This window comes from Trachypithecus francoisi, unplaced genomic scaffold, assembly GCF_009764315.1.
Source record: "Trachypithecus francoisi isolate TF-2019V2 unplaced genomic scaffold, Tfra_2.0 Lachesis_group19, whole genome shotgun sequence".
Taxonomy (NCBI): Eukaryota; Metazoa; Chordata; class Mammalia; order Primates; family Cercopithecidae; genus Trachypithecus; species Trachypithecus francoisi.
The window spans coordinates 32,746,592-32,773,281 of record NW_022681464.1 but is presented as its reverse complement, the minus strand read 5'-3'; the positions used below and the strand labels follow the sequence as shown (position 1 = coordinate 32,773,281).

At 47.3% G+C, this 26,690-nt stretch overlaps 1 protein-coding gene across 2 annotated transcripts in view; it reads left to right on the top strand.

Annotated features, from left to right (window-relative positions):
* The window catches only part of CABLES1 (Cdk5 and Abl enzyme substrate 1), a 130,338-nt gene that overhangs the window by 59,944 nt on the left and 43,704 nt on the right, over positions 1-26,690 (top strand). Inside the window, exons 3-4 of one of the 2 annotated variants that reach the window (XM_033178141.1) lie at positions 4,324-4,416; positions 23,914-23,991. In XM_033178141.1, the coding sequence (XP_033034032.1) occupies positions 4,324-4,416; positions 23,914-23,991 (171 nt within the window). The remainder of the gene's footprint in view (positions 1-4,323; positions 4,417-23,913; positions 23,992-26,690) is intronic. The other variant, XM_033178142.1, reaches the window with a different exon arrangement.

The following is a 26,690-nucleotide window of genomic DNA, read 5'->3' as shown; positions in this document are numbered from 1 at the left end:
AGCCGTGAAGTGGGAGAAAGCCATTTCCCTGCAGGAGTCATACAGACAGCTACACTGAAAGTTCCACGAGGGAGCTGGCCTCGGTCCACATACTCAGCGAGCATGGAGAAGTGTTCGCAGGTGCACTGAGTGGCTTTGGTGTTAGAGTGAGTGACCTCACAGTTTGACCGAGGTTCTCCTTCACTCCTGCCACAAACGGGAAAATCCATGAATAACGTTGAGAAGCCCCTGGAGTTTCGAGAGGTTGCTAGAAGCCGTGGTCATTGGAACAGTATGGTTACTGCGAGCCGAAGGAAGCCAGGCGACTCAGGGTACAGGCTCAAAGGGCTCTTCCCTCTTCAGGAATTCCCGGGCAGGGCTCTCCAGCCGCGGGATGCAGTGTCCTTGAGTCTCGAGGTGTTGAGGAGAGGCCGGAGGAGGACCTGGGTTCTGCGTTCCTGGTTGGTGCCCTGTCACCCCTCTTCACGGAATCCACCCAGACTGGCCCTCAGCCTTGTGGTAGCACAAATGAGTGCAGTAAAAATGCTTGTCGGCCTCAACTGTGACTTCCACCAGCTCTCAGAGAATACTGCACTGAACCTCAAATCTTGTTATTATAAAATTTTAAGAATATCAGAAATCAAAAGATTTTTGGAAATCAAGTGTTTATTCCACTAAGGGACATTTTTTTTTTTTAGTTTAAAAAAGTTCCCAGCCGGGTGCGGTGGCTCCCACCTATAATCCCAGCACTTGGGGAGGTGGAGGCAAGAAGATCACTTAGTTCAGGAGTTCAAGACCAGCCTGGGCAATGTAGTGAGACCCCCCCGCCCATGTCTACAGTCAATCAGTCAACACATAAATACATAAATAAATAAAACTCTCATACTGGCTGGGCGCATGGTGGCTCACACCTGTAACCCCAGCACTTTGAGAGGTTGAGGCAGAGGGGTTGCTTGAGGTTAGGAGTTTGAGATCATCCTGGGCAATGTAGTGAGACCCCATCTCTACAAAAAAAAAAAAAAAAGAAAGAAAAAATAACCAGGCACATGGATATGCACCTGTAGCTCCAGCTACTCAGGAGGCTGAGGCAAGAGGATCGCTTGAGCCCAGGAGTTCGAGACTTAAGTGAGCTATGCTCGACATTGCACTCTAGCCTGGAGTTTCTTAAAAAAGAAAACTTAAAAAAAAAAAGGGAGAACTTAAAAAGCATAACTGTTCTCATTTTTACTTAGAAATTCACTTATTCCTAGGAGTTATATTAGCATGGTGTAGAAGAAGAGACATTAGTTTGGGAGCCTGGAAACCTGAGTTCTTAGCCTGACTCTAACTGGGTATGTAGCATCGGAAATTGACTTAGTGTCTCTGGGGCCTCAGTTTTCCCATCTATAAAATGGGAAGACCAATTGGCTGATCGCTGAAGGCTTCCCCGGTCTGTGAAATGGTGACACCAGTAATGATGCTGAAGTATTTTGGGAACTGTGGGGGTGGAAGGCTGTTAGCCCAACTTGCTTTTAAGCTTAGCAGAAGAACAAATGGCTCCAAGGCCTCTATTAGACCTTTTGCATAATTAAATATATCCTGTAATCAGTGCTAACAAGAAAGAGCTCATCTTTCTTTAAATTAGTTTTTAATTTAATTCTATGCTAATTTAATTTTGCACCACTTAAAATGTATGTTTTTAAATGGATGTTTACACATTGTTGCAGGCAGCTTTGAAATTAATTCGTTCTTTGCTTAACCTGCCGCAACCTGAGCGCCCAGTATTCCAGTTCCTTGGCAATTGTTGCCCACGCCACAATTCTCTTAAAGCATTTCTTAGATTCCCTGGTGACTTGGTTGAATGGTTAAAAGAAAAAGAAAAGCAAGACAACAAACAGCTTGCTTAATGAAGGGCTAGATTAGTATGGTGTGTGTGCAGTTAGAATTGGGTGCTGATAGGGAAATGAAAGATCTTTGTTAAGTTACCCTGTTAAAAGTCCTACTTTTCTCTAGCACATCATGGTTTGTTAGTGGATTTCCTGTATCTACCCGGAACTCCAAGAACTGAGCGTGCATCATAAGAGGACTTGGACTGAGGAGTTCTGCATCTGCCTGGTGGTTACCTGGTGTCCAAAAATAAGGAGTTAAGCCATTTCTGCTAGTTGTCAGGAAAAACCTCTTTGTTTCGCCATCAGCACCTGCCCTGGTTTTCCAAACCGTCTGGGTGGATGGATGCTGGTGGCCGCAGCTGTTAAAGTGATCACGGCCTCACCTCCTTCCTTTGCTGGTGCAGACAGCCACCTGTGGCCCTTTTGTGGATTTCCACTTCCAGAAGAAGGCTGAGGAATCTGGGGCCCTTCTTTCTGCAGGGAGCAGCTCAGGCCGCCCTTCCTCTGTGCTGGCGTCAGTCCCAGCTTCCTGCAGCTGGGAGGTGGGAGGAAGGAGCCAGAGTTTGCTGAGGTGGCAGGATCTGCGAGCTGCCTGAACCCGCGCACTGTCTAGCTCTTGGCCTGCTGCCCTCAGATTGGCTGGCCCAGGAAGCTCTACTCCTGGGAAAGGAAGCCGCGGAAGGGGTATAAGGATGCTTCTGAACACTTGGCCCTATCCAGAAACCACTTTATGCTTTCAGGGATTCTCCTCTTTCCAGTGACTTGATGTTTCAAGAACCTTCTTTGTGTGTATCTGACAGGTGGGAACTTTGAGTGGCTTGCAGATTCAAGCAGTCATTCTGGAGGAAGAAATGAGGCCATTTGGGGTTCTGGATCTGTTCCCAGAGAGCAAAGGCAGAGCGAGGCCCTATCTCCTTGAACCTTGAGCCAATTAATTCTGGGTTTAGTGGACCAGGCACAGTGGCTTACACCTATAATCCCAACACTTTGGGAGGCTGAGTTGGGAGAATTTTGAGGCTGCAGTGAGCGCACCACTGCAAGGTGCGACAGAGCAAGGCCTTGTCTTTATTTAAAAAAAAAAAAAATTAAAATCCGGGTTTGGAGGCCTGGATTTGGGGGGAAAGTGTCAATCCCATCCCCACTCTTAACCCCTCCTGAAAGCCACAGGAAGCATCTACTAAATGTCCTCAAACGGGGCTCTGCAAGCCTTTAAAAGAATCTTTTTTTTTTTTCCAGACAGAGTCCTACTCTGTCGCCCAGGCTGGAGTGCAGTGGCATGATCTTGGCTCACTGCAACCTCGGTCTCCCAGGTTCAAGCGATTCTCCTGCCTCAGCCTCTCGAGTAGCTGGGATTACAGGCACCTGCCACTACACCAGGCTGATTTTTGTATTTTTAGTAGAGACGGGGTTTCACCATGTTGGCCAGGCTGGTCTGGAACTCCAGACCTCAGTTGATCTGCCCTCCTCGGCCTCCCAGAGTGCTGCGATTATAGGCGTGAGCCACCACAGCCAGCCCAGAATCTTTCTTTAGAGTCAAGAATCAGGTCACAGGCACCATGTGCCATGGCAGGAGCTGGCTCCTGTGGCCCAGGTCAGAAAGGTTTTTTGGTAGCAAAACCCAAAATCAAAAAGTTACAGCCCCTTTTATCTAGAATAAACTTGAGACTCTTGTTTGTTGAGCATTTTGCTTTTCTGTCGTCATGATTGTGGTTTTGTAACTTAAAATTTGCCAGGTGAAAACGCTACACAGAAGGAAGGTCTCCTTGGCCTGTGGTTTGTTTTGCCAGTCCTATAGTACAGGCAAATGTTGTATACTCCAGCAAAACAGAAATTTAAAAAAACTTGAATGCAAGCCATTTTAGTTCAACAAATGTTTATTTAAGATTTATCTTAAAAACAAAACAAAACAAAACAAAAACAGCAACTAGCTGGGTCTCTGATTTCTCATTCAGTGTGAAACTGTGACCTCCCAGGCATAGCGGGTCAAGTTGAAACTTAAGGCAGCTGTCCAGGTAATTCAGGCCAAAATCTTGTTACAGAAGAAAAATGATTCAGGCTTGTTTTTGAACTGAATTTTCCGGTGTTTCCCTACCCCCTTTAAACGTACAGTTTTTGGTTCCCTTTCCCTTTGTTGATACGGGAGGATTCTTTTTAAGATGACAGTGTCTTTGGAATCTGCATAGGTTTTTTGTTTTTTGTTTTTTGTTTTTAATGCAGGGGACAATATTCTTGATTAGTTGACTTTTTAGAGACCCATATAAAATAATGTCAGTATTATCAAGAAGTTGTCTATCATTGGGCCTTTTTTAAGCTTCCTTGCTTCCAGCTGTGTTGACTTCATTATCCCCGCAGACTCCTGCCTCCTTGGGGGTGACTCAAGCCATGTGTCTGGTCCTTCCTTCCCGTCTTTATGTGGAGATGTCTCAGCTGTCCAGCAGGCAACTGATTGTGTTTTCGAATTCACTTTATTTTTCAGATGTCGAACTCTCTCAGGTTCACCCAGACCAAAGAATTTTAAGAAGATTCATTTTATCAAGAACATGCGGCAGCATGATACCAGGAATGGCAGGTACTACATTCACACAAAAACAGCTGCCAGCACCAGTGGGTGGGGACAGACACGGGAAGAGGGGACAGTTTTAGTGTCCAAAACTCGGCAAACCCAAGCCCACACTTTTAAGATGAATAGGATCTCATGGAACCTTCCCCGACAATTTCCACCCCACTCATGCCAGAATCACCAAAAGGAATCTGTAGAGAATAACGAATACTGCTAAGGCAGAGTGAGATGTTTAGACCAGAAACAAACTGAGTTTTTGAGAGCACACAAAGGATTTTTATAGAAACCTTTGAACAGAAAAACAGTTGAGTTTTGGGGAGTTTTTATTTGTTTTTTTTTCTGCTTTGTTGGTTTTGTTTTCGTTTTTCACCACCACTGTGTGCACTGGTCAATAAATGCCCTCCCAGATCTGCACCTGAACTTAGTTTGGGTCCTGGCTTTGACTCTCTTTAGGAGAGCAGAATCATGACTTTGCTGGCAGATTCTTCCTCAGTGCTGATCCCGATTCCTGGGTCAGCCAACATCTGGAGTATGTGTTTCTCCGGCTCTTCAGTTGCTTGTTTGGGAAGCACCATTACATAAAACTGGTTGAAATTTATATGACTGTGATATTAAAACCTTCCAGACAACAGATGGAATCATTGTTGCCAGCATGCTCATGACTGAATGGCTAAGTCCTTTCATCTCAGCTCCAATGGTGCATGGGGACAGAGTCCAAGACCTCTGGGGTCCCTGATACTCTGTAACCCTTGGGGGCGGTTGCTCCCCACTGACTTGAATGGGTGAGTTAGAGACGCCATCCAGAGCCGAGGTCCTGCTGCAGAAGACGCTCTTGTTTGATCTCCTAATTTATAGAAGACCATATGGGCCTCACTAATACTCCCTAATCCATACAAAATGAAAATTGCTAAAAAGTCTTTTAGTTAGACTCATTAAGGCCCAGCATGACTGTAAGTCGGTGGTATAAAATACCTTGTACAGCCTGTGTAATAACACACAACAGTTACAGTTTTTACAGGCTTGTTATCTTGAAGTTTATGCCTAGTTTTAAAGCCTTATAAGGACAGGGAACATGATTTTATAACAATTGCAGTGGTTTCAGAAGAGCAAAATTGAGATTTCCAAATGATTTTTACATCGTCAGTATATGTTCATATTTTAAGTACAATGCTTTTAGTTTAAATTGACCAAGTTATTTGTTAAATCGAATACTCTGAATTTCTCTCTCTCTCACCCTTGTTTTTGCTGACACTTAAGAATTATTGTACTTTATTTAACCACTGCTGTTGTTTTCTTGTGAGGCTTTTACTTAAAGAATACAGAGCTTACTCATGCCATTTTAGTGTAATTATCTATCATTGATTTACATTTATGTTTTGTTCATGGTCTCTTTAACCATAACATAAATGTAGAAAGCCTTTAATTTCTCAATGAAATCAATGACAAAGCCAAAGGAATGGGTCAAGCAAATAGTGTTCCCACCTCTGATGCTAGCTGGCAGGGCACAAAGTCAGATAATTACCCCAGCATGGTTAGGTAGTGAGAGGATACAGTTAATCAAAGACTTGGATTAATGATATTTCCAAAGAACATTACGGAACCACCTTCCCCAGCACACTCTTGACCTAGGAGAACATAAACAGCAAAGCCCGCAATTGCTGGCAGTTTTGCTGGGGAGTTTTCAGGGGGAGCCAAGAGGATTCTTAGCTTATCTGAACATCTGAGAATTGGAATTTAGGGCAGGAAGGAGAGCTCTAGGGCCTGTGTGGGAACCGCAGGCTGTAGGCTGAGGCGATGGCCAAGTCTATGCCCAGGTGAGAGCTGGTTTTCTTGTGCAAAGGGCAGATGAAAGGGCTGGCAGGAGGGGCTGGCCCTCCCACTTGAGGTTTATTAGCAAGGAGGGATTGTCCTTAGACAGATGAAAGCGAGAGCCTGGGAGGAAGCCAGGAAGAAAATACGATGTCTGAGGTGACAGAAGGAAATTGTAGTCAAGAGCTGATGAATGAGAGGACATGACCCAGCCTTTTGAGAGAGGAATGCAGGAGTTGTGCCCCACGGCAGCTGGGCAGCAGGAGCACAATCTCCTGCTGGAGGCAGCCAGGGCATTGGGTAAGCCCAGTCCCTGAAATGACAGGTAGGGAGAGGTTCTGGTCATGATCTCGGAGGGAAGGACCCGTGTGCTGGCTTAGGGGTCTCTGATCCCCCCACCTCAGAAATGGGAGGTGAGTGTGTGGCACCTGCACAGTCCCCAAGGCCCTTGCAGGCTCCCTCCCAGCCTGTGCAGTCTAAGTCACATTTGTGCATCGGGCTGTGCCCAGTTCCTGAGTCTCCTTGGGACCCCTGATCAGCACAGCCCAGCCTCTCCGTCTGCAGGTCAAATCCACGGCTCATTCGCTGTTCTGGCCCTGAAAACCCTGGCATGGAGGTTCCCACGTCCCCAGACCTGCTGACCGTGTGATAGAGGCCCCAGTATTGAGAAGGATTTGGACTTCTCGTCTCAGCAGGGACCAGTATGTAGCTCAGGAAATGAGCAGGGAGCCTCTGTTGTGATACTCATGTCTGACCTAACCAAGAGTTTCAAGCATATTTTGAGACAGAAAGGAGAAAACATGCTTTTAAAACTGAGAACCAGACATAATAAAAGACAATACTTGTAGCACTGGAAAAACAAAAAACTTAAGTATACCTCGTGATCAATATCAGAGTAGTTGCTTAGGAATGAACCTTGGGGCCTGAGACAGCTCTATGTTCACCCATGAGGAATGGCTTCACCTTGTGACGCTGGACCACAAATCCCAGCCGGCATGCAAAGTGGAAGTGAACGCCTTCCGCAGAAGCATTTGGTTTGCAATGCAGGATGGAGTTTGCCTTCTGTAAAACCTTCATCTGTCTGGCATCTGAATTCCGTGAGGCTGGCGTTGGGACCTTCTAGAAAGCTTGGTGCACGGATACAGTGCGGAGAAGCCAGGCTGAGAGTGCTTTAGGGTCATGCCGCATATCACTGGGCCAGGTGGAGGCTAAGGACAGTGCCTGACAGATCACAGACCAGCCAGATGGAGCGGAGGGAACGTCAGTGCCACTGCTAGAACCAGAGCGTGGCAGGAACTCTTGGCTGGCCCTGGTAGGTGTTTCGTCTCCTCGTGGGTAGGGGAAGCCATGAGGGATGCTGCGCTCAGCTCCAATTCTGCCTTAACACAGAAGGCAGGCCAGTCCTCAGGACCCGGAGGGAGGTCATGCTGGATTTCATAGCTGGAAAGGAACTCTGAATTTTAGGGACACAGTCGCAGAAAGTTCAGACTAAGAAGTAATTTCTTCTGGCTTGGAGCATATTTCCAGAAGATAAAGTTATGAGGATAAGATGATAATAGATTCCTTGATTGAGTGCTTGCTGGATGCCAGCCAGGCTCTAAGTGTTTAACATGCATTGTCTCAGGCCAGGTGTGGTGGCTCACACCTGTAATCCCATCACTTTGGGAGGCTGAGTCAAGCAGATCGCTTGAGCTCAAAAGTTTGAGACCAGCCTGGGCAGCCCAGGCATGGTGGTGCACGACTGTGGTCCCAGCTATTAGGGAGGCTGAGGTGGGAGGATCACTTGAGTCTGGGGGATGGAGCCAAGATCAGACCACTACACTCCAGCCTGGGCAACAGAGCAAGACCCTGTCTCAAAAACAAAAGCAAATACAAAAACACCCAAAATACAAACATGCTTTGTTTCATTAACTCAAAACTCAGTAGGTGTTCATCAAATAAATGAGATGCCTTTTAAGTGAGTTTGTCTTCTAGATCTCAAGGAATGGAAAGAGTTTAGAAATACAAATAATCCTTGAAACAGTCTGAGTAGGGCATTACTGTCTTGTGGCAGCAGAGTAACGGCCCTCAGAGATGTCCGCGTCCCATCCCCGGGACCTGTGGCTGTGTTAGGTTACATGGCAAAGGGGAACTAAGGCACAAATGAACTGACCTGTAAATGGGGGTTTATCCTGGATTATTCATGTGGCCTCAGTATAATTACAGAGCCCTTAAAAGTGGAAGAAAGAGGCAGGATCGTCAGTGTCAGAGTGATGCAATAGGAGAAAGACTCCTCTGGCTTTGCTGGCTTTGAAGATGGAGGATGAAGCCATAAACCAAGAAATGCAGGCAGCCACTAAGAATCTGGAAGAGGCAAGAAAGCCAGTTCTCCCTACAGCCTCCCATGGGAACCAGCTCTGCTAACACCTCGATTTTTAGCTCCATGAGTCCCATTTCCAAGTTCTGACCTCTAGAATTGTAAGATAATACGTTTGTATTGTTGTAAGTCACTAACTTTGTGGCAGTTTGTTCTGCAACTGTAGAAAACTAAAACACTGATGATCCGAGTGTACAGAGGAGGAAACTGGAGCTCACAGCTAGAGAGGAGGAAGTAGAATTCACATCCAGGCATCAGATTGCAAAGTTCATTCTCTCCATTGACGAGAATGTGAGAGAAAAATCCATATGCAGTAAGATAGTGTGTCATGGTGGTCTTTGAGAAAATTCCCTCTTGCATTCTGATTTTTAAAAAATCATTAGCTTAAGGCCAAGGATTCATTTTTAAAATGGCTTAAGCAAACTTACAAGAATGGGGTGAGGGAGGTTAAGTCTAGGTGAGCTCAAGATTGTTAAGAAGAAAATAAAATTGGAACTGTCATGCATTGCTGATGGAATATAAAATGGTACAGACACTGTGGGAAAGTTTGGTGGTTCTTCAAAAAGTTAAACATAAAATTACCATACAATTAATTAATTGCTCATTGTAAGTAATTACCTAGCAATTGATTGCTAGTTGTATACCCAGAAGAATTGAAATAGGTATTCAAACAGATATGTTATACACCAGTGCAGTGTTATTCACAATAGCTAAAAGGTGGAAACAACCCCAGAGTCTCAGCAGATATGTGGATAGACCATATGGTATATCCATACAATGGAATAGTATTCGGCCATGAAAAGGAATAAGTACTGATACATGCTACAATGTGGATGAATCTTGAAAATAAGCTGAGTTGAATGAGCCAGTCACAAAAGGTCAAATGTCATATGACTCCATTGAATTGAAATGTCCAGAATAGTCCATAGAGACAGAAGGTAGGTAAGAGGTTACCAGGGGTTAGGGCAAGAGGGAATTAGTGCAAAATGAGTACAGAGTTTCTGTTAGGGGTGATGGAAAAGTTTTGGAAATACACAGTGATGATGGTTGCCCAACATTGTGCATGCACTTAATGACACTGAATTGCACACTGATTAAATGGCATTTTATGTTTTATATATGTATATTTTTCCCACAATAAAAATGAGGCTGTTACTATTAAGTACAGTACCATAGGCTGTTACTATTAAGACCATGCTTGGAAGCGGAAGGGAAAGGATGGCGAATTTCCTGGGATGATGGCACAGGGTCAGCAGATGTCAGCTGCTGCCTGCTTTTAACTTCCTTACCAAGTAGAACTGGAAGTGTAGACTCTAAACAAAGCCACGTGCCAGGCACACAGTAGGCACTCAGCAAGTATTTGTTGAATAAACAGAGAGGCCTTTTAAGTCATCAGGGCTAGATCCTGGAGAATAGAAAGAATTTGGAAATACAAATGATCTTTAAAGTGCCATGGAGAAATGAACGAAGTTCTAAGTCTGATACCAGGCAAAAGTTGGCTTTCAGTGGAAAAAAGTGTGAGGGTAATTGGAGAGGGTAGATTTTTTTTTTTGAGATGGAGTCTCGCTCTGTTGCCCAGGCTGAAGTGCAGTGGTGCAATCTCGGCTCACCGCAAACTCTGCCTCCCGGGTTCATGCCATTCTCCTGCCTCAGCCTCCCGAGTAGCTGGGACTAAAGGTGCCTACCACCATGCCCAGCTAATTTTTTTTGTACTTTTTTAGTAGAGACGGGGTTTCACCATGTTAGCCAGGAAGGTCTCAATTCCTTGACCTCGTGATCTGCCCGCCTCAGCCTCCCAAAGTGCTGGGATTACAGGTGTGAGCCACCCGTGCGGCCGGGAGAGGGTAGATTTTAATAATCATAGACTGGCAAGCCTAGAGCTGATGCTTAGCAGAGTTTGAGAACAGATGGTTTGTGTGGAGGTTGCTAGCAGTCAACATGAGTTCACTAAGAAAAGGTCATGTCCCATCAGCTTCGATTCCTCATTGATGGAATAACTTGGTTAGTAAAATGAGGAGGTGCCTGGACGTTACATTTCTAGATTGCATCAAAATGTCCTCACTATCGCATGTCCCTGTAGATAGAGTGGTGAGAAGGGCCGGGTGACTATGAAGCTGGAGTTTCTGCAGGTGGCTGAAATTTGTCAGCTGATCATCATCAGCCTGAGGGCAAGTTTGAGTAGAACAGCACGTGGTATTCCCATTCCCGCCAGCAGTATCTCCTGCAGTGCAGACAGTGATTGGAGTAAAGGCCCAGAGTAAAGGTTGTCAGCCATGTGGAAAGCTAAAAGCAGGGAGAGCAGAAGCAGGAAGGAGCATTACAGGTGAGAACCAAGATCCAGATACTTCATTCACTGGAAATGCTAGAGCCAGTTCACCGAGATTAAACTGAGCAAGGATAAATGTAATTCAGGTGGACTATTGATTATAGCACAGAATATAGATTTTTTAGTACACATGAAAAATATCTTGGCATTTAGGACAGTGTGTTCCACCCGAGCTCACAATGCAGTGCTAATACAGAGGGAGCTAACTTAGCTTGTCCGGATGGAAGGCTAGTATCGCGGAAGGCTGGTGTTGCCTTTGCCCCCAACCACGGCAGATCCCATCGGTGGTGCTGCCATCAGCATGCATGTCATGTCATAGGAAGCTAGATGTGTATTAGGATGGTGCCCAGCAGTGGACTTTGTGGAAGGAATTGTGATGAACCTTGAACATAAGCTGAGTGAAATGAGCCAATCACAAAAGGTCACATGTCATGTGACTCCATTGAGATGAAATAACCAGAATAGTCCCTATAGACAGAAAGTAGATAAGAGGTTACCGGGGTTTAGGGCAAGAGGAATTATTGCTTAATGACTCCCCCGATACAAGGTGCCCAATAATAAGGCAGTTCCTTGACTACATGCACTGTAGGAACGTACGTCCTTAGCCCACCCCACACACGTTTGCTGGCACCTAGTCTGTGACTATTGGGATGTATCCATGAATAAAACAGGTTACATCCCAATAGGGAGGGAAATGATAAACGTGCACAGGTGAAAGATGAGATGATGTGCCATGGAGAGAGACTGAGGCAGCCAGAGGTGGGGAAGGACACTCTAGGGCGATGGGGAGACCTGGGAGCGGAGGTGTGAGGGAGGTGAGGGAGCCAGCCCTGGGGCTATCCCAGTGGGGAAGCACATTCGCCCTGATGGAACAGCAGTCATGTAGACACTGAGGTGGAAGGGACGGGGGGTGTTTGAGGAACTGTAGGAAAACCCACACGGTGGAGGTGAGCGAGGGGAAGGAAGGCGAGATGAGCTCTGAGAAGTCGGTGGTGACTGCGAAGGTCCGTCTGGTTGTGAGCAAGGTGGGAACCACGCAGCGTGCGGAGCAGAGGTGCGAGTGATGTGACTCGCCTTGGAACACAATCGCTCTGGGTAACCAGAAGTCAGGGATGGGCATTGCGGGTCATTTTGATAACCTTATCTTTCCTGTAGAAAGAGAGTGGGTGGGTATTGTCCTCTAAAAGAGTTAATTTTGATATGAAGTTCAAAAGCAACTCAAGATCTTTTTGAAAAGCTGGTCACAAATGTCTGAGCAAGCCTTTTGTCAAAGAAGAGCGGCGGCTGGCGGCCCAATGCCACAGCATCTGGAACGGGCCTTTTGAACCTCCTGCTGAGGAGGGCACTTGGCAAGTGGAAGCTGCTGCTTATTATAAGAGGAGAGCCAGTCGCCATGGGCTCTAACCTGCATCTTCACTGAGAACCCTACTCTGTGCCGCAGAGTGGAGACTAAACAGAAGTGAAGACAAATCTCAGTTCCCGGCCATTAGATACACCTTTGAAGATGACAGACATTTACACAGCCTCGCTCCTTGCTGGCTAGGAAGGACTGACTCATCCGAAGGACAGCTGGGATTCTGAGCATAAAGACTGGAGACACTCGGCCGGGCGCGGTGGCTCAAGCCTGTAATCCCAGCACTTTGGGAGGCCGAGACGGGCGGATCACGAGGTCAGGAGATTGAGACCATCCTGGCTAACATGGTGAAACCCCGTCTCTACTAAAAACTACAAAAAAAAAAAAAAAAAATAGCCGGGCGAGGTGGCGGGCGCCTGTAGTCCCAGCTACTCAGGAGGCTGAGGCAGGAGAATGGTGTAAACCCGGGAGGCGGAGCTTGCAGTGAGCTGAGATCCAGCCACTGCACCCCAGCCTGGGCGACAGAGCGAGACTCCATCTCAAAAAAAAAAAAAAAAAAAAAGACTGGAGACACTCTGCTGGGCGCGGTGGCTCACGCCTGTAATCCTAGCTCTTTGGTAGGCCAAGGTGGGTGGATCACGAGGTCATGATATCGAGACCATCCTGGCTAACACAGTGAAACCCAGTCTCCACTAAAAATACAAAAAATTAGCCCGGCGTGGTGGTGGGCGCCTGTAGTCCCAGCTACTTGGGAGGCTGATGCAGGAGAATGATGTGAACCCAGGGGCACAGAGCTTGCAGTGAGCCAAGATTGTGCCACTGTACTCCAGCCTGGGAGACAGAGCAAGATTCCGTCTCAAAAAAAAAAAAAAGACTGGAGACACTCAGTAACTTTTGTGACATTTATGTCTAGTGACCCTCATGGTCCTGTTAAGAAAGGACCTTTTCTCTTGGTGCTCACAGTTCTTGAGACTCATAAACCTCTGTCTTGAAGAGCGACAGAGCCCTCGTTTCACGTGGGTGTCTCCTCCCTCTGTCACGTGCCTGCGTGGGCTTTACTGGGTGTCCTTTTGAAGTCATCTGGGTGTTGAATGTTGGCATGGCATGCAGGAGATGGCTTCATATACCCTGGAAGTGCCTCCTCCTGGGTCTGCTTCGAGAACAGGTAGAGAAATGTCCTCAGCAGTGAGTTGACTGAGCTATCTCCTCCCTTGGGAGGAATTTTCAAAGAGATGTAAAAGGATTTGAGATGGGAGTGGATAAAGAACTGAGCCAGAGTGTTTTCTCTTTAAAGTATGAACTCAATAGGATAACGTTAAAACAAAACAAAAACACGTAAAAGACTTCAGCACCCTTTATCTGCATTTTAAAGGAAGATGGTAAAAGTACAGTGACTGAAGTCAAGCTGGAGCCTTTCCTTGTTGCACCAAAACGTTTTGGAGGGAAAGAGGGGATGGGTCATAACTAAATTAAGACCTTGTTTGTGATCTCATCAGTTCCAAGCTGTCAGCCTAATTTAGTTTGAAAAACGACTTGGAGGAAGTGGCATGTTTCAAAAAATAAAACGGCTCGTTACCAGCCCCAGACTGGCCTTTTTGAAAAAAGAAAAATGTCATTGCTTTTTCTCCCTGAAATGAACCCATCCAATTTGATAGAAGTCGGGCATCTTCTCTGAGGCACCTTGAAACACGGACCGTTTCCTGGGCTGGCTTTTTTTCTTCTAGGTGATTTTGTTTTTTTGTGAAAAGGCTAGCACCTGCCAACCCCTCAGTGGCAGAAGACGACAGGAACATCTTTATCCTCGTCATCATCGGTGTTGATGATCAGTTCTTAACAAAACCCCAGTCTAGGGGACAGGGAGTGGACAGCCTAAGGAAGCCTCCAGGACTCCCCAGACCTCACTGGGGCTCCAGTTCTAGGCTCTTCCTTCAGTGAGATGGCCCCCAGAGCTGCTCACAAGTCTGACTGACCATTGCATTTCTGTGGCTTTATTTGCCTGGCACTAAGTGGAGGGAGCAGAGAGAGGAGCCGACATGCAGGGCAGTCACTTGGCACTGAGAATGCTGGTGCCCAGTTCCCGGCGGTGTACTGGGTCAGCACCACACACACCTGGTTTTATTATTCATGCCTCTTTATACAGCATGGAGGTGAGGCTGGCTGCTTCTGTAGTGCTGCACGAGGCTTTTGAGATAAATGATTTTCAGTCAATAGGGTCAATAGCAGCTGTGCTCCGTGCCTTGCGCTTATGTACATGTTTGCGACTGAAAAGCTCATAGCCTGCAGGTACTTGTTGCTGCTTTTCCACCAGTTTGATTTGAAGAAGTAAAAGCAATCACAGAGGAAAGGTACAAGAGTTGGAAATTGTTTCAGATTGGACAGAACCTTCCCTTGGCGGTTGTATTCGTCTGTTTTCACGCTGCTGATAAAGACATACCTGAGACTGAGTAAAAAAAGTAAAAGAGGCTTAATGGATTCACAGTTCCATAGGGCTGGGGAGGCCTCACAATCATGGCGGAAGGCAAAAGGCACATCTTACATGGCGGCAGGCAAGACAGAATGAGAGCCAAGCAAAAGGGGTTTCCTCTTACAAAACCATCACATCCCATGAGACTTATTCACTACCACGAGAATAGTATTCGGGAAACCGCCCCCATGATTCAGTTATCTACCACCGAGTCCCTCCTACAACACGTCGAAATTATGGGAGCTACAATTCAAGATGAGATTTGGGTGGGGACACAGCCAAACCCTATCGGCGGTTCTGTTTTAATCTTCTGCTTAGCCTGGGAGCCCAGAGGAGACGTCAGTCCTTGGTCTCCACCACTGGTCTGCAACACGTTGAGAAGAAAACAGTAATTATAGCTAGCAGATGACTCAGGGCTGGACCACACTTCAGGATGCAGCTACTAGGGCTGTTCTGGCTGAGCAGGAGGGGAGGGGATTCCAAAAGGACTTCCTGACTTCTTTTTTTTTTTTTTGAGACAGCGTCTCCCTCTGTCACCCAGTCTGGAGTACAGTGGTATGATCTTGGCTCACTGCAGCCTCCATTTCCTGGGTTCAAATGATTCTCCTGCCTGAGCTTCCCAAGTAGCTGGGATTATAGGTGTCTGCCACCACGCCCAGCTAATTTTTGTATTTTTAGTAGAGATGGAGTTTCACTGTGTTGGCCAGGCTGGTCTTGAACTCCTGACCTCAGGTGATCTGCCCACCTCGGTCTCCCAAAGTGCTGGGATCACAGGCTTGAGCCACCACGCCTGGCCGGACATTCTCACTTCTGTGACATCAAACTCCTCTTGTTCTCCCTTTACCTTAGCCCCCAAAATTCCTGTGTTGAGGTCCTAATTCCTTGTACCTCAGAATGTGAGTTTCTTTGGAAACAGAGTTGTGGCAGATATAATTCGCTAAGATGAGGTTATACTGGAGTAGGGTGGGCCCTAATCCAATACGACCGATATCCTTATAGAAAGAGGAAATTGAAGCCAGGTGTCGTGGCTCACATCTATAGTCCCAGCAGTTTGGGAGACCGAGGCAGGAGGATCACTTGAGCAAAGGAATTCAAGGCAGCAGTGAGCTAAGATCATGGCACTGCCCTCTGATCTGGGTGACAGAGCAAAAGCCCCAGTCTGTTGAAGTAAGGGAAAACTGGAGCACAGAGGCACACAGGGAGAATGCTATGTGAAGATTGGAACGATGCTGCCACAAGCCGTGGAGCCACCAGTAGCTGGGAGACAGGCCTGGAGCAGACCCTCCCCAGTGCCTTCAAATGGAGCGTGGGCCTGCTGACACCTAGATCTTGGACTTCTAGCCCCCAGAACTGTGAGACAATACATTTCTGTTGAAGCCACCCAGTTTGTGGTGCTCTGACTTGGAGAGCTTTTCTGCCCATGTGACACCGCCTGCCTTCCTCCCTGCCCACCTTCCTCCCGCCCCGTCCCAGACCCTCCTCGCTCCTCATCCCACTCCACTCCTGTGAGTGGTCCTCCTCCATGCTATGGCTGCAATCCCTACCTTAAGCTGGGGACTCCCAAACCTTGACTTTCCCGCAGGGCTCAGGAGGCCTTTCTCCAGCCGGCCTCACAGTTGGACTAACGCTTCTCCCCCATGCCACCCTCAGCTCTGCTGAATTATTCACAGTAATCGCTGGGTTAGTAAATGCCGCAGGAAATACCCACAGAAGTCTCTTGCACAGCTTAGATGTTGTGCTGGCATTTAAGCCGGTGAGTGATGGTCCATTCTGCAGCTTTTCGTGCCGTGCCTTTCCTTTGTGTGGGGTCCACAGATCACAGTCTGTCTGTGGCATCTACTTCCTTATGTCCTCGTTGTCCCCAGCCATTGCTGGGATGTCCACATGGGACTTCACAAAAGTGGCCCAAGAATCTGAGTGCAAAATCTGTTTGGATGTTTCCAGTTTTTTCCTAATCTTTTGCAGTCTTGCTCATACCTATTTCAACTGCAGTTTTTTTTTTGTTGTTTAATGACTTGCCTTGTGTGAATATTTTTTAACGCATCCAGTATTAAACAAAAAATTTTAACAACATTTCTCTTTATTTTCCACATTCTTTAGTTTGTGCGCACACTTTTATTTTTATTTTTATTTTTATTTTTTAAGACGAGGTCTTGCTCTGTCACCCAGGAATGCAGTGGCACAATCATAGCCCACTGCAGCCTTGAACTCCTGGGCTCAAGTGATCCTCCTACCTCAGCCTCTTGTAGCTGGGACTACAGGCGTGTGCCACCACACCCAGCTAATTTTTTTGATTCTTAGTAGAAACAAGGTTTCATTATGTTGCTTAGGCTGGTCTCGAACTCTTGAGTTCATGTGATCTCCCACCTCGGCTTTCCAAAGTTCTGGGATTACAGGCGTGAGCCATGGTGCTCAGCAGTGCACAATCTTCAATAAACAAGTGCAAATATAAATAATAATACAACTGACATAAACAGGATTGGGCCATATGTAAGTGACCCTTAGTAAGTACACAACTCGATGGGGGTTGGTGGCAAACAGCCTACCAGCCTGAGTTTTGCGTGAGTCAGGAGTGTTGGTCAAAGGGTTGTACAGAGGGGAGTGGAAACACTGGTGAGTCAGGCACGTGGAGGTCCATGAACATTTATTATTCACTCAGTTCCTTGAATATGCTCTTTCTCCCAACCTGACTCATGCTAGTTTTCCCACCAGCATATCTTCTCACTGTAGACTGGTTGCCACTTATCCCTGAGGTCTCGGTTACCACTTGCTCCAGGGATCCACCTTGGCTCCTTTAGGCTGGGTTATTCTTCCTGTGTGCTCAGTAGCGCCCCCTACTTCCCATCAGAGAACTTACACCTCTGCGTGGAGGTATCTCCCAACCACCCCTAAGCTTTGCAAGGAGGGAGTTCTTAGCTGGGCCATTCATCATCAGATCCCCAGCACCTAGTACAATGTCTGGCATGGATTAAGTGCTCAGAAAATATTTGTGTAAGGGAGGGAGGGAGGAGAAGAGGAAGATTATATAACTTGTTTATCAGAAATTTGCCACTCCCTAGACTGTAGGATAAGGTGTGCCTTCTTAGCAGGTGGGGAGGCCTGTCCTGCACTGTGGTAGCAGTGATCTTGTGGTCATGGAAGTGTGGTGGTGGAGGTGGCAGTCATAGTCAATGAAGAGAAGACTAATGCCTCCACCAGTAACAGTACCACCATGTGGTATTTGTGGGCTACTTTGCACAGATTCTTAGATGCATCAGACTATTTAACTCATGTCCCCCAGTTCCCTGGCTCCAGACACCTTGTGCAGCTCCACACTTCACAGGGTTAAGCCGTGCTTCTTTTCCTCCTATTCCCACCTGTTAGAATCCCATGGTGCCTCCTAGGCCTCCTGGGCACTTTCAGGCTCCTTGTTCTAGTGCCTTCTTGTCCATGAGACCCCTTCTTCCCAGCTCCTGCCCTGGAATAGCATCTCCTTCCAACTCCAGTCAGAAGGGAACAGATCGCTCTGTGGAGAATGTTCTTGGAGCCCCTACCGATTCTCCACTTTGCCCTTGTACCCAGATGACGCACATCCAACAGTGAGAGGAGTCGTTCCTAAGGAGGAAAACGTCCCCCCAGTAGCTCATGAGCATTTAAATAGAGTAAACAAGAACATTTTGTTGTTGTTGATGGTGTTTTCATTCAACTCTCATTATGCCATTGCCAGCCATTGAGAAGAGACGGAAACGGGTCAGGTCCCCCTCTTCCAGTTTTTAATAAAGCATTGTGAGAGGAGGAAGGAACGACTGTGGGAAAAGGGGTCAGAGTGGAGCTGGGAAGAGAACGGGTTTTCCAGATTTCATAATATTCATTTGTCTCCGGACGTTGGCCTTTACTGCTTCACCATCTCTGTGCACAGTGCTCATAGTGTGGTGTGCAGAGGACCTGCTGAGCTGGGGCGTGTGGCCCAGAGCCATGCCAGGGAGATCTGTGTCCCTTTCCAGGGCTGCGCCACAAGGTGCCACTAACTGGGTGATTAAGACAACAACAAGGGGTTCTCTCCCTGTTTTGGAGACTGAAAGCTCTGGGCCATATTCCCTCAGCCCCAAGGGAAGAATCAGCTCTCGACTCTTCCAGCTTCCGGTGGTGTTGGTGAGCCTTGGTGTCTTTGGCGCTTGTAGCTGCATCGCTCCCGTCTCTGTCTCCACCATCAGGTGGCCGCCTTCCCTTTGTGTGTGTCTAGGTGTCTCCAAATTTCTTGCCCCTTGTAAGGACACCAGCCATTGGATTGAAAGCCCACTCTGACTCAGTAGGACCTCATCCTTACTTGATAACATCTGCAAAGACACTGCAGCAATCCCTTCTTGTCCACAGTCAACTGCATGGTCTGAAAATATTAAATGGAAAATTCCACCAACAATTCGTAAGTGCTCGATTGCATGAGTAGCATGGCGAAATCTCCTGCCCTCCCACTCTGATCTGGGACATGAGTCAGCCCTTAGTCCAGCATATCTACATGGTCTCACTACCCGCCCTATATGAAGTGATTGCAAAGGAAAAAACATAGTACATACAGGCGTCAGTGCTATCTGTGGTTTCAGACATCCCCTGCGGGTTTTGGAACACATCCCATATGGATAAGGGGAGGCTACTGTATTTACAAATAAGGCCACAACCGCAGGTCCTGGGGCTTAGGGTTTCAACATGTCATTTGGGGAGCACAGTTGAACCCAGAACATCAGCTTTGTAGGCGTATTCTTTCTTGCCTTGTGGGCGTGGAGGGAATGAGCCACAGAATTTTTGCATGTGTGCCTAGTGCCGATTACAGACCCCTGGGCTGTGGACACTGCTGGGCTGTGTTTGGGTATCACTGGATTCACCTCCCCCGTTACTGCAGATGTGGTTTTCTTTCCTCTGCCTCCTGGAGTTAGTTGCTTGTTTTTATGTCCTCAAGAGAATATTTCTGTTGTAATGGAACATTTCACCTGGAAGAGATGAGACCTTCTCACAACCAACAGAGACTCCCCAGGGGGCTGGAAATAGAACAGGCCTCTGGTGTTTTGGCAAAAGAGGAAATACTTGAGGATCCTGGCCGGTGAGAGACGTTGCCGTTGTAGACATCGCCAGTGCTGGGCTGGGGGGGTAAAAGCAGATTTGGTGAAAAGTGGTCTGTGGTGCTCTGTCACCTAGGTGGTGTCGTTGTGCCTCTCCTGGCTGTTCTGGACACTCAGCGTCTTGGGAGCTAATTGTGGCTGTGGAAGCTTTGTGGTCTGAAGCCGCAAGATCCCTCATACCAGAAGCGCTTTGCGAAGAGTGTGGCAATGAGGCTGCGTGAAGAAGAAAGCTGGACGGTCCGAGCACTCATGAAGATCCCTGGACGTTTCAGGAAGCATTGTGTATCCAAGATGCTTTGTCCATGTGGGCTGTAGCCCCAGGGAATGTTTTCCTTTGCTATTTTTTTCTCTGGCAGATGTTCATGTGGAAATGTGACCTTTAATTCCTTAAAGATCCATCTCCCTGGAATTAATTCCTCTTTTGAAGTCATCATCTTTCATGTAATATTTTCTGGTCATCTCAACTCCAAGTAAAGTGTTGTATGTCACAGGAAATGATTTGGGCTTTTTGCATATGCCATTTGGGCGTCAGAGAAGAGAGCTGCCGAGGTTGGAGGCAAAGACGTGAGGGTGGTCAGCGTCTGACAGCGGAAGTGAACTGTGCTTGTTTATGTCATCTGATTGAACTCTTTCTCAGATAATAGATGTACCTTCCAGGAGGCAAACATCTGATTCTTTTCTTGTGTATCTCCATTACCATGAATATTTCCATAATGTTTATAAAGAGAAAAGCTGCAAATTCACATGAACCCCACAGGTTCTAAACATAACGGTTGATCACAGGGGACGTGTTGTCAGAACCATGCTGTTCAAGGTTTCCCAGTGTAAGAAGCCAAGAAGACGGGAGCCATCACTTGCTGCTACTTGCCCGCTGTGGTTCACACCTGCAGTCCCTCCCAGATGCCAGAACTACTTCAGGAAACACGTATGATGTGTTCTTGGAAGCTCCACTGGCAAACCGGCTACAGAGCCAGAGCCTCTGTGCGGGTCTCTGCTGTGAATTCCTCCTCTGGCCCCTGCAGAAACTGAGGGTCCATGAAATGATTGGAGAAGGGAGGGGAAGAGCCCAAAGATGTGACACGCCTTACTCCCTTCTTCCTCCAGCCGCTTGAGACTGGCCAACCAGGAAAGTAGCAACCCTACTGGAATTGTAGAGAAACAGTCCATATTCATAGTTGCTAAACTTGACCTATGCAGTAAAATAACATGTTTTTCTGGAATGAGTTCCATGTTGTCAGCATCTCCTAGACATAATGGTGCGGACCACCCAGAGTGAGTGCTCATTTAATAGAACAAGCAGCCCATTTACTGATAGGCACCTCGTGGCTGAAAGATTGGAAGGAAGACTTGGATTGCACTCGCATTTTTATTCTCATTTTCTTGTTCTATTAAAAACATCCAAACAAGTTTAGTGTGTGGGAAGGAAGGACACCTTAGCATGAGTAGTGACGAAAATGCAGCATCGCTAAACCAGTGGAGTTTGTTCAACACATTCCTGCCACTGTGTTGCAGAGGACATCGATGCCCGGTGACACGGGAATGAGTCGCTCCAGGCCTTTGTCCTGGGTAGATGGCAGGGAGTGGCAGTGAGGGTGTGGAGAGCCTATGCCCTTCCATCTGGGGAGGGGTCCAGGCTGAGCAGTCCTCCCCGGCTCCAGCAGCTCCAAGGTCAGGGATGTGTGATCTGTCACCCTCTTGCCTCTCCCTGCACTGGGCATGGTGACCCACAGGCCAGGCTGGAAAGCCGACCTAGAACACGTGGATGAAGGCAGACTTATTAGTATCTAAGAAGTCCGTGGGTACCCAGTCACGCGGGAAGGGCATTGGTAGTGGTAAAGGACTCAAGTTCCAGTCTCCTCCCTGCCCCACCTGCTGTGCATCTCCTTTGGTACGTCGCTGACTTGACGTGCCTCATCAGTTAAAGCACTTAGAATTTGGCACGTAATCAGTACTTAATAAGTATTGGCTGTTATGTCTCTGTGGGTGAATTTACAGGGCATTGCAGCATGAGAAGCTCTGTTGCTGGGCTCCATGCAGGCGAGCCCAAGGAGCGTGGCTGGTGTTCAGCAGGGTGTGCTCATGATTCATGTAACCCCTGGCCCTTTAGGCCTTGACAGTCCACTCTGGACATGACGCTCTGTCCTCGACAGTGACCAGGATCAGGGCCTGTGGTATCTGGTGGGCAGCATCTCCCTTCAGCAGCATCTCTGTGCACATCTCATGCTACGCCGATGTAGAGAGACCCCGTGCGTGAGGTCCTTCAGCTTCCTGGCAGCACAGCCTTCCAGGTCTGAGCAGGCTTGAGTATTTAGCACAGAGGTCTGAAGAGGTTCTGAGTCCACGGACTAGGCTGGAAAACCTGAATCCTACCCCAGGCAGCTCTTCTGCAGTAAAGATGGTTTTGTTGAGTGTGTACTATTTGCCAGTTGCCATTCTGAGGGTTCTCCGAGTATGGACTCATGTACTCTTACAGCTTTCCAATAAGATAGTTACTAATTTTATTGCATTTTTTAGAAGGGCAGAATGAGGCTCAGAAGCGTTAGTAAGCTGACCGAGGTCAAACAAAAGTGACGCTGGTGTTCGAAGCTACGTGTGTTACTTTGGTCCCATCCCATTAACCACTGTGGATATGAACTGCTATGGAATTGACACCAGAAGTGGCTTTTGGTTGCATAGGATGCCTGCAGCCCTGCCCTCCCATGACAGATACTCAAGTGTTGCTGCTCTGAGGCCCACTGCATTTCAGTGCCATCTAATACACATACGTAGACGGAGGGGCCACCGTGCACTAAACCCCTGCCTGGACTCACCCTCTAGTAAAGGAGGGAGGAAAACGATTAGCAGTGTGGATCACATCCATGCCCTCCTGGACGTGTGAATGGGGAGTTGGAGACAGTTACCAAAAAGGGAACAAGTAACTCCATGAAGAGGGGCAGGAAACACTCCGTGGAGGGGTACTTCTGAGCTAGGTTTGGAAGAATGAATAGGAGTTCACTGGGTGTTTCAAGGTGGGGCATATAGGCAGAAGAAATAGCATGCAAAGAACACAAGTATAAAACAGCGAGACTTTTTGTTCAGGTGGGGGTGCTGTCAGCACCTCAGCATGGGTAGGATGGTAAAATCAGGGAAATTCTGGGGGTGTTGAAACTGGAGAGACAGACACCGGAAGACACAGGGCCTGCTTTGCCATGCCAGGGAACTAGACTCCATCCCAGGACAATTTGATTTCTTAGTTTTACAACAGAGTTGAAGTCCCCGAACCCTGATGCATGTGGTAGTACCATTTTCCCTGGTCGTCTTATGGTTGTCGAAAGAAAGGATGACAAAAGGAAATAAGCTTCCTTATATGATGTGTATTGACTTGGTGCTACAAAGAATGTTGTTTGTAAATCTCTTCCACTCATTGCTCCAGTTTTTCATCAGCAGTTCCCTTTGGCAAAAGTTATTCTCAGATGCCAGGATAAGTGCTTTGAGGGTTTTTGTTTTTGTTTTAATGTTTTTTTTTTAAGTGGCTTTTGATTGCATAAGACCATCATGCAGAACTGTTTCCAGTAGTATCTTTATAGCAGGAATGGAGGCTAAGACTGATTATGTAATTGTTCCCTTAATCTATTCTCAGAACCTAACATGTTGCCAGCAGATGAAAAATCGAATGGTCATAATGGCCTCTGAATGTCTTTCCTGCTCATAGTTTCTGGCGCTATTGCTCTTGCATTGTTTACTGCAAAAGAGAAATCAGTGGTTTAAATGTGGCATGACTGCTCACCCAGCCCTGGCCACCCTGGACTCAGCTCTCTCTGCTCCCTCTTGCATGTGCAGCCCACAGCAAGCAGGTCTTGCAGGAGAAGGGGTGCAGGTGTACTCATCAGTGACCCTTGCTGTTGTCTCACATGTTAATATTGGGATGGGGAGAGGCAGCCCACTTCTGCCATGCTGGGGTTGCATTTTGCAAGGAGAGCAGAATACCATCTGCCAGAGGAGGTGGTGGGAGCGTGCAGATACTGCTATGAATGCCATGAATGCTTAATTGCTGTAGATTTTGTTTTTTAGCTTGAGTCTTTGCATTTAGTGTGTTTGTTGTTTGTTCTTCTTTTTATTTTTTAGAATAGTCCTTATCAGCGGCAGAAGATCCTTCTGTAGTATATTTTCAGTGCTGCCATATCGCGACAGTACCCAAGTCGGGTATGTATATGCATGCATGCTTTGTAGTTCTCTGGGTGAAACGTTCTCACACCCGTGTACATAATGTGGTCATCCTTTCCATTTTCAAGAAGTCGCCTTGCTTTGACACCGCAAATTCAGTGTTTGTACATTGGAACGATAAAAAGATGTTCCACTCTCTTTTCAGCCAGAAAGCTTCCTCGTTGTGTGTGTACGTGTATGTCCCCTTCCTATTGCCTGTTCTTTCTCAATCTACATTTTGTTACCTTATCCAATACTGTAAAGCAAGAACATCATGGGGCCCACCATATTCCACGGGACCATGCCAACCTTTGGAAAAAAGGTAGGTCAAGGAAGGAATTGGAACAAACCCTGTGCCCATCCCACCCCCTTGCATCTTGGGTTTGGGGTTGGCAACTGACTAGCAAGCTGGAGCTGCCACCACAGACATCAAAGCAAAAAGGTCCCAGGACCAGAGATTAGGTAACTAGCTACAGGCCAGAGGAATGCTTCCCTCTCTAGATCAACAAGCCCCTCCTTTTACTCTGAAAAAAAGTAAGTACCTGAGGGTCCATCCTTGCAAAGCCTCCGCTCTTCATCGCCATCCCTAAACCCCATGTTCCTTCCTCCTCTGCATCTAGACCTCATGCTCCCTTCGCCTTTTCATGCATCCGGTGTCTGTCATCAGGCTGCCGCCAGTATCAAAGGCAGGACAGTTCACTGCGTAAGATGTCAAGCATCATAGGATGTTGGCTGTGGCATTTGGTCATTGTGCCAGCCACACCACAGACATGTGACCACTGTCCCCAAGGAGGGCCATATGGCCACTGGTGCTGATTCGCCATGTGTTCATCTTCCACCGTCTCCATGAGCTCTACCCCAGGCCTTCCTGCTCATCATGAACTCCCCTTTCTGCTGTAGATCTGCTAGACTTAGCCTGTTCGATTCACCATGGTCCTTATCTGCACTCTTCATTGTCAGCTCCATGGGACGGAAAACAGCACATCTTTATTTGTGGAATCCTGACTCAGTCATTGATGAGATGTGTGCCTTAAGGAGCAATAATCATGGCACTGTTTGTTAAGCACACACTTTGAGCTGGTCTTTTTCATTATTTACATCCTTGCAGCCAAACCTTGCAAAGTAGGTATTCTAGATAAAAGTAGCAGCAAATCCTGCAGCTCGGAGGTTTAAGGACCATCTCTCTAGTGGCCAGTGGGCTGCCCAGAGAGATGTAGTGGGCAGGTCTCTTCGCCTGACCTACCTGCTGTGGCCCCGGGTCTGGCTACATTGCAAGAGCAGGCTCATTCCTTGACAGAATTAGCTCATACCAGCTCACAGACCTGGTGTGACCCCAGAGGCCAGTTCATTCATCTTATTACAAGTAGTAGCCCGAGGGCCCAGAATGTTTGAGCGTGACCAGCCTGGGCACACACCTGCAGGGTATCTGTATTATTAGTAGCGGGCTCTTTGCCAGCAGGTCCTCTCCTGGCCAGAGCTTGGATGGTACTGTGACATCAGCCTCATTTATCTGGATTTTCCTGGCTGACCTCTCTGACACATTCTTTCCTTAGCTCCATCTCGTTCATTCATTTATTGAGTGCTTGTCATGTGACCAGGTGCCCGGGACAAAGGTAGAGAAGGATGGATTGGGTTCCTGTGCCCCTGAACTTACAGCTTAGCAGGGGAGACACATTAAAATTACACACACGATTAACTACAACTTTTAATACGTGCCGGAGATACCCAGTCAAGCAATCCTTGGATCTTCCTGGCTGGAGACTCATTCTGTTTCTTTAATTTGGCTTCTCTACACTTGTCTTTGAAGTATCCATATGAGTTTTATTCTCCAAGGTCCGGGGTAAGGTACCCCTCACTGTGGTACCCAAATGTTCGTCCCCATTTTGTAGATGACATGACTGATCGATGCTTAAAAGTTGAAATCTCGACTTTGGGCCAGAATGGGGATTTAATCCCCAGTCTGTTCAGCTGTAAGTTTTTCCATGACCCACACTGACAGGCAAGATAAGTTCTGTATCTGCAGAAACCTTGCTGCGAAATGGAGCTTTTCTGGTATCTGCCTCCCAGAGGTGAACTGCAGCTCCCAGGAGTAAGTGAATCCAAGGTTTCCAGCATGGCACCTGGCATGCAGAGAAGTGCTAGGGCCCATCAGCAAGGACCCCATATTTCTGACAGTAAAAGATAATCATTGTGAAGAACTTTGGCGATTTAGAATTTTTATTACTTACTAGCTTCTGTGAGCTTCCATTGGCTCCTCTGTCGAGTGGGGAAGTTACTACCTCCCATCGTTAATGTGAAGATTATGGCATTTCTGCAAAGCCAGTAGGAAGCCGTTTTAACTTAGGGCCGGGCGTGGTGGCTCAAGCCTGTAATCCCAGCACTTTGGGAGGAGGTCAGGAGATCGAGACCATCCTGGCTAATATGGTGAAACCCCGTCTCTACTAAAAAATACAAAAAACTAGCTGGACAAGATGGCGGGCGCCTGTAGTCCCAGCTACTCAGGAGGCCGAGGCAGGAGAATGGCGTAAACCCGGAAGGCGGAGCTTGCAGTGAGCTGAGATCCGGCCACTGCACTCCAGCCTGGGGGACAGAGCGAGACTCCGTCTCAAAAAAAAAAAAAAAGAAACCGTTTTAACTTAAAGTACCTAGGAAGAGGGCCCTTAGACCATCTCCATTGGACATCCTTGTGGATATGTGTG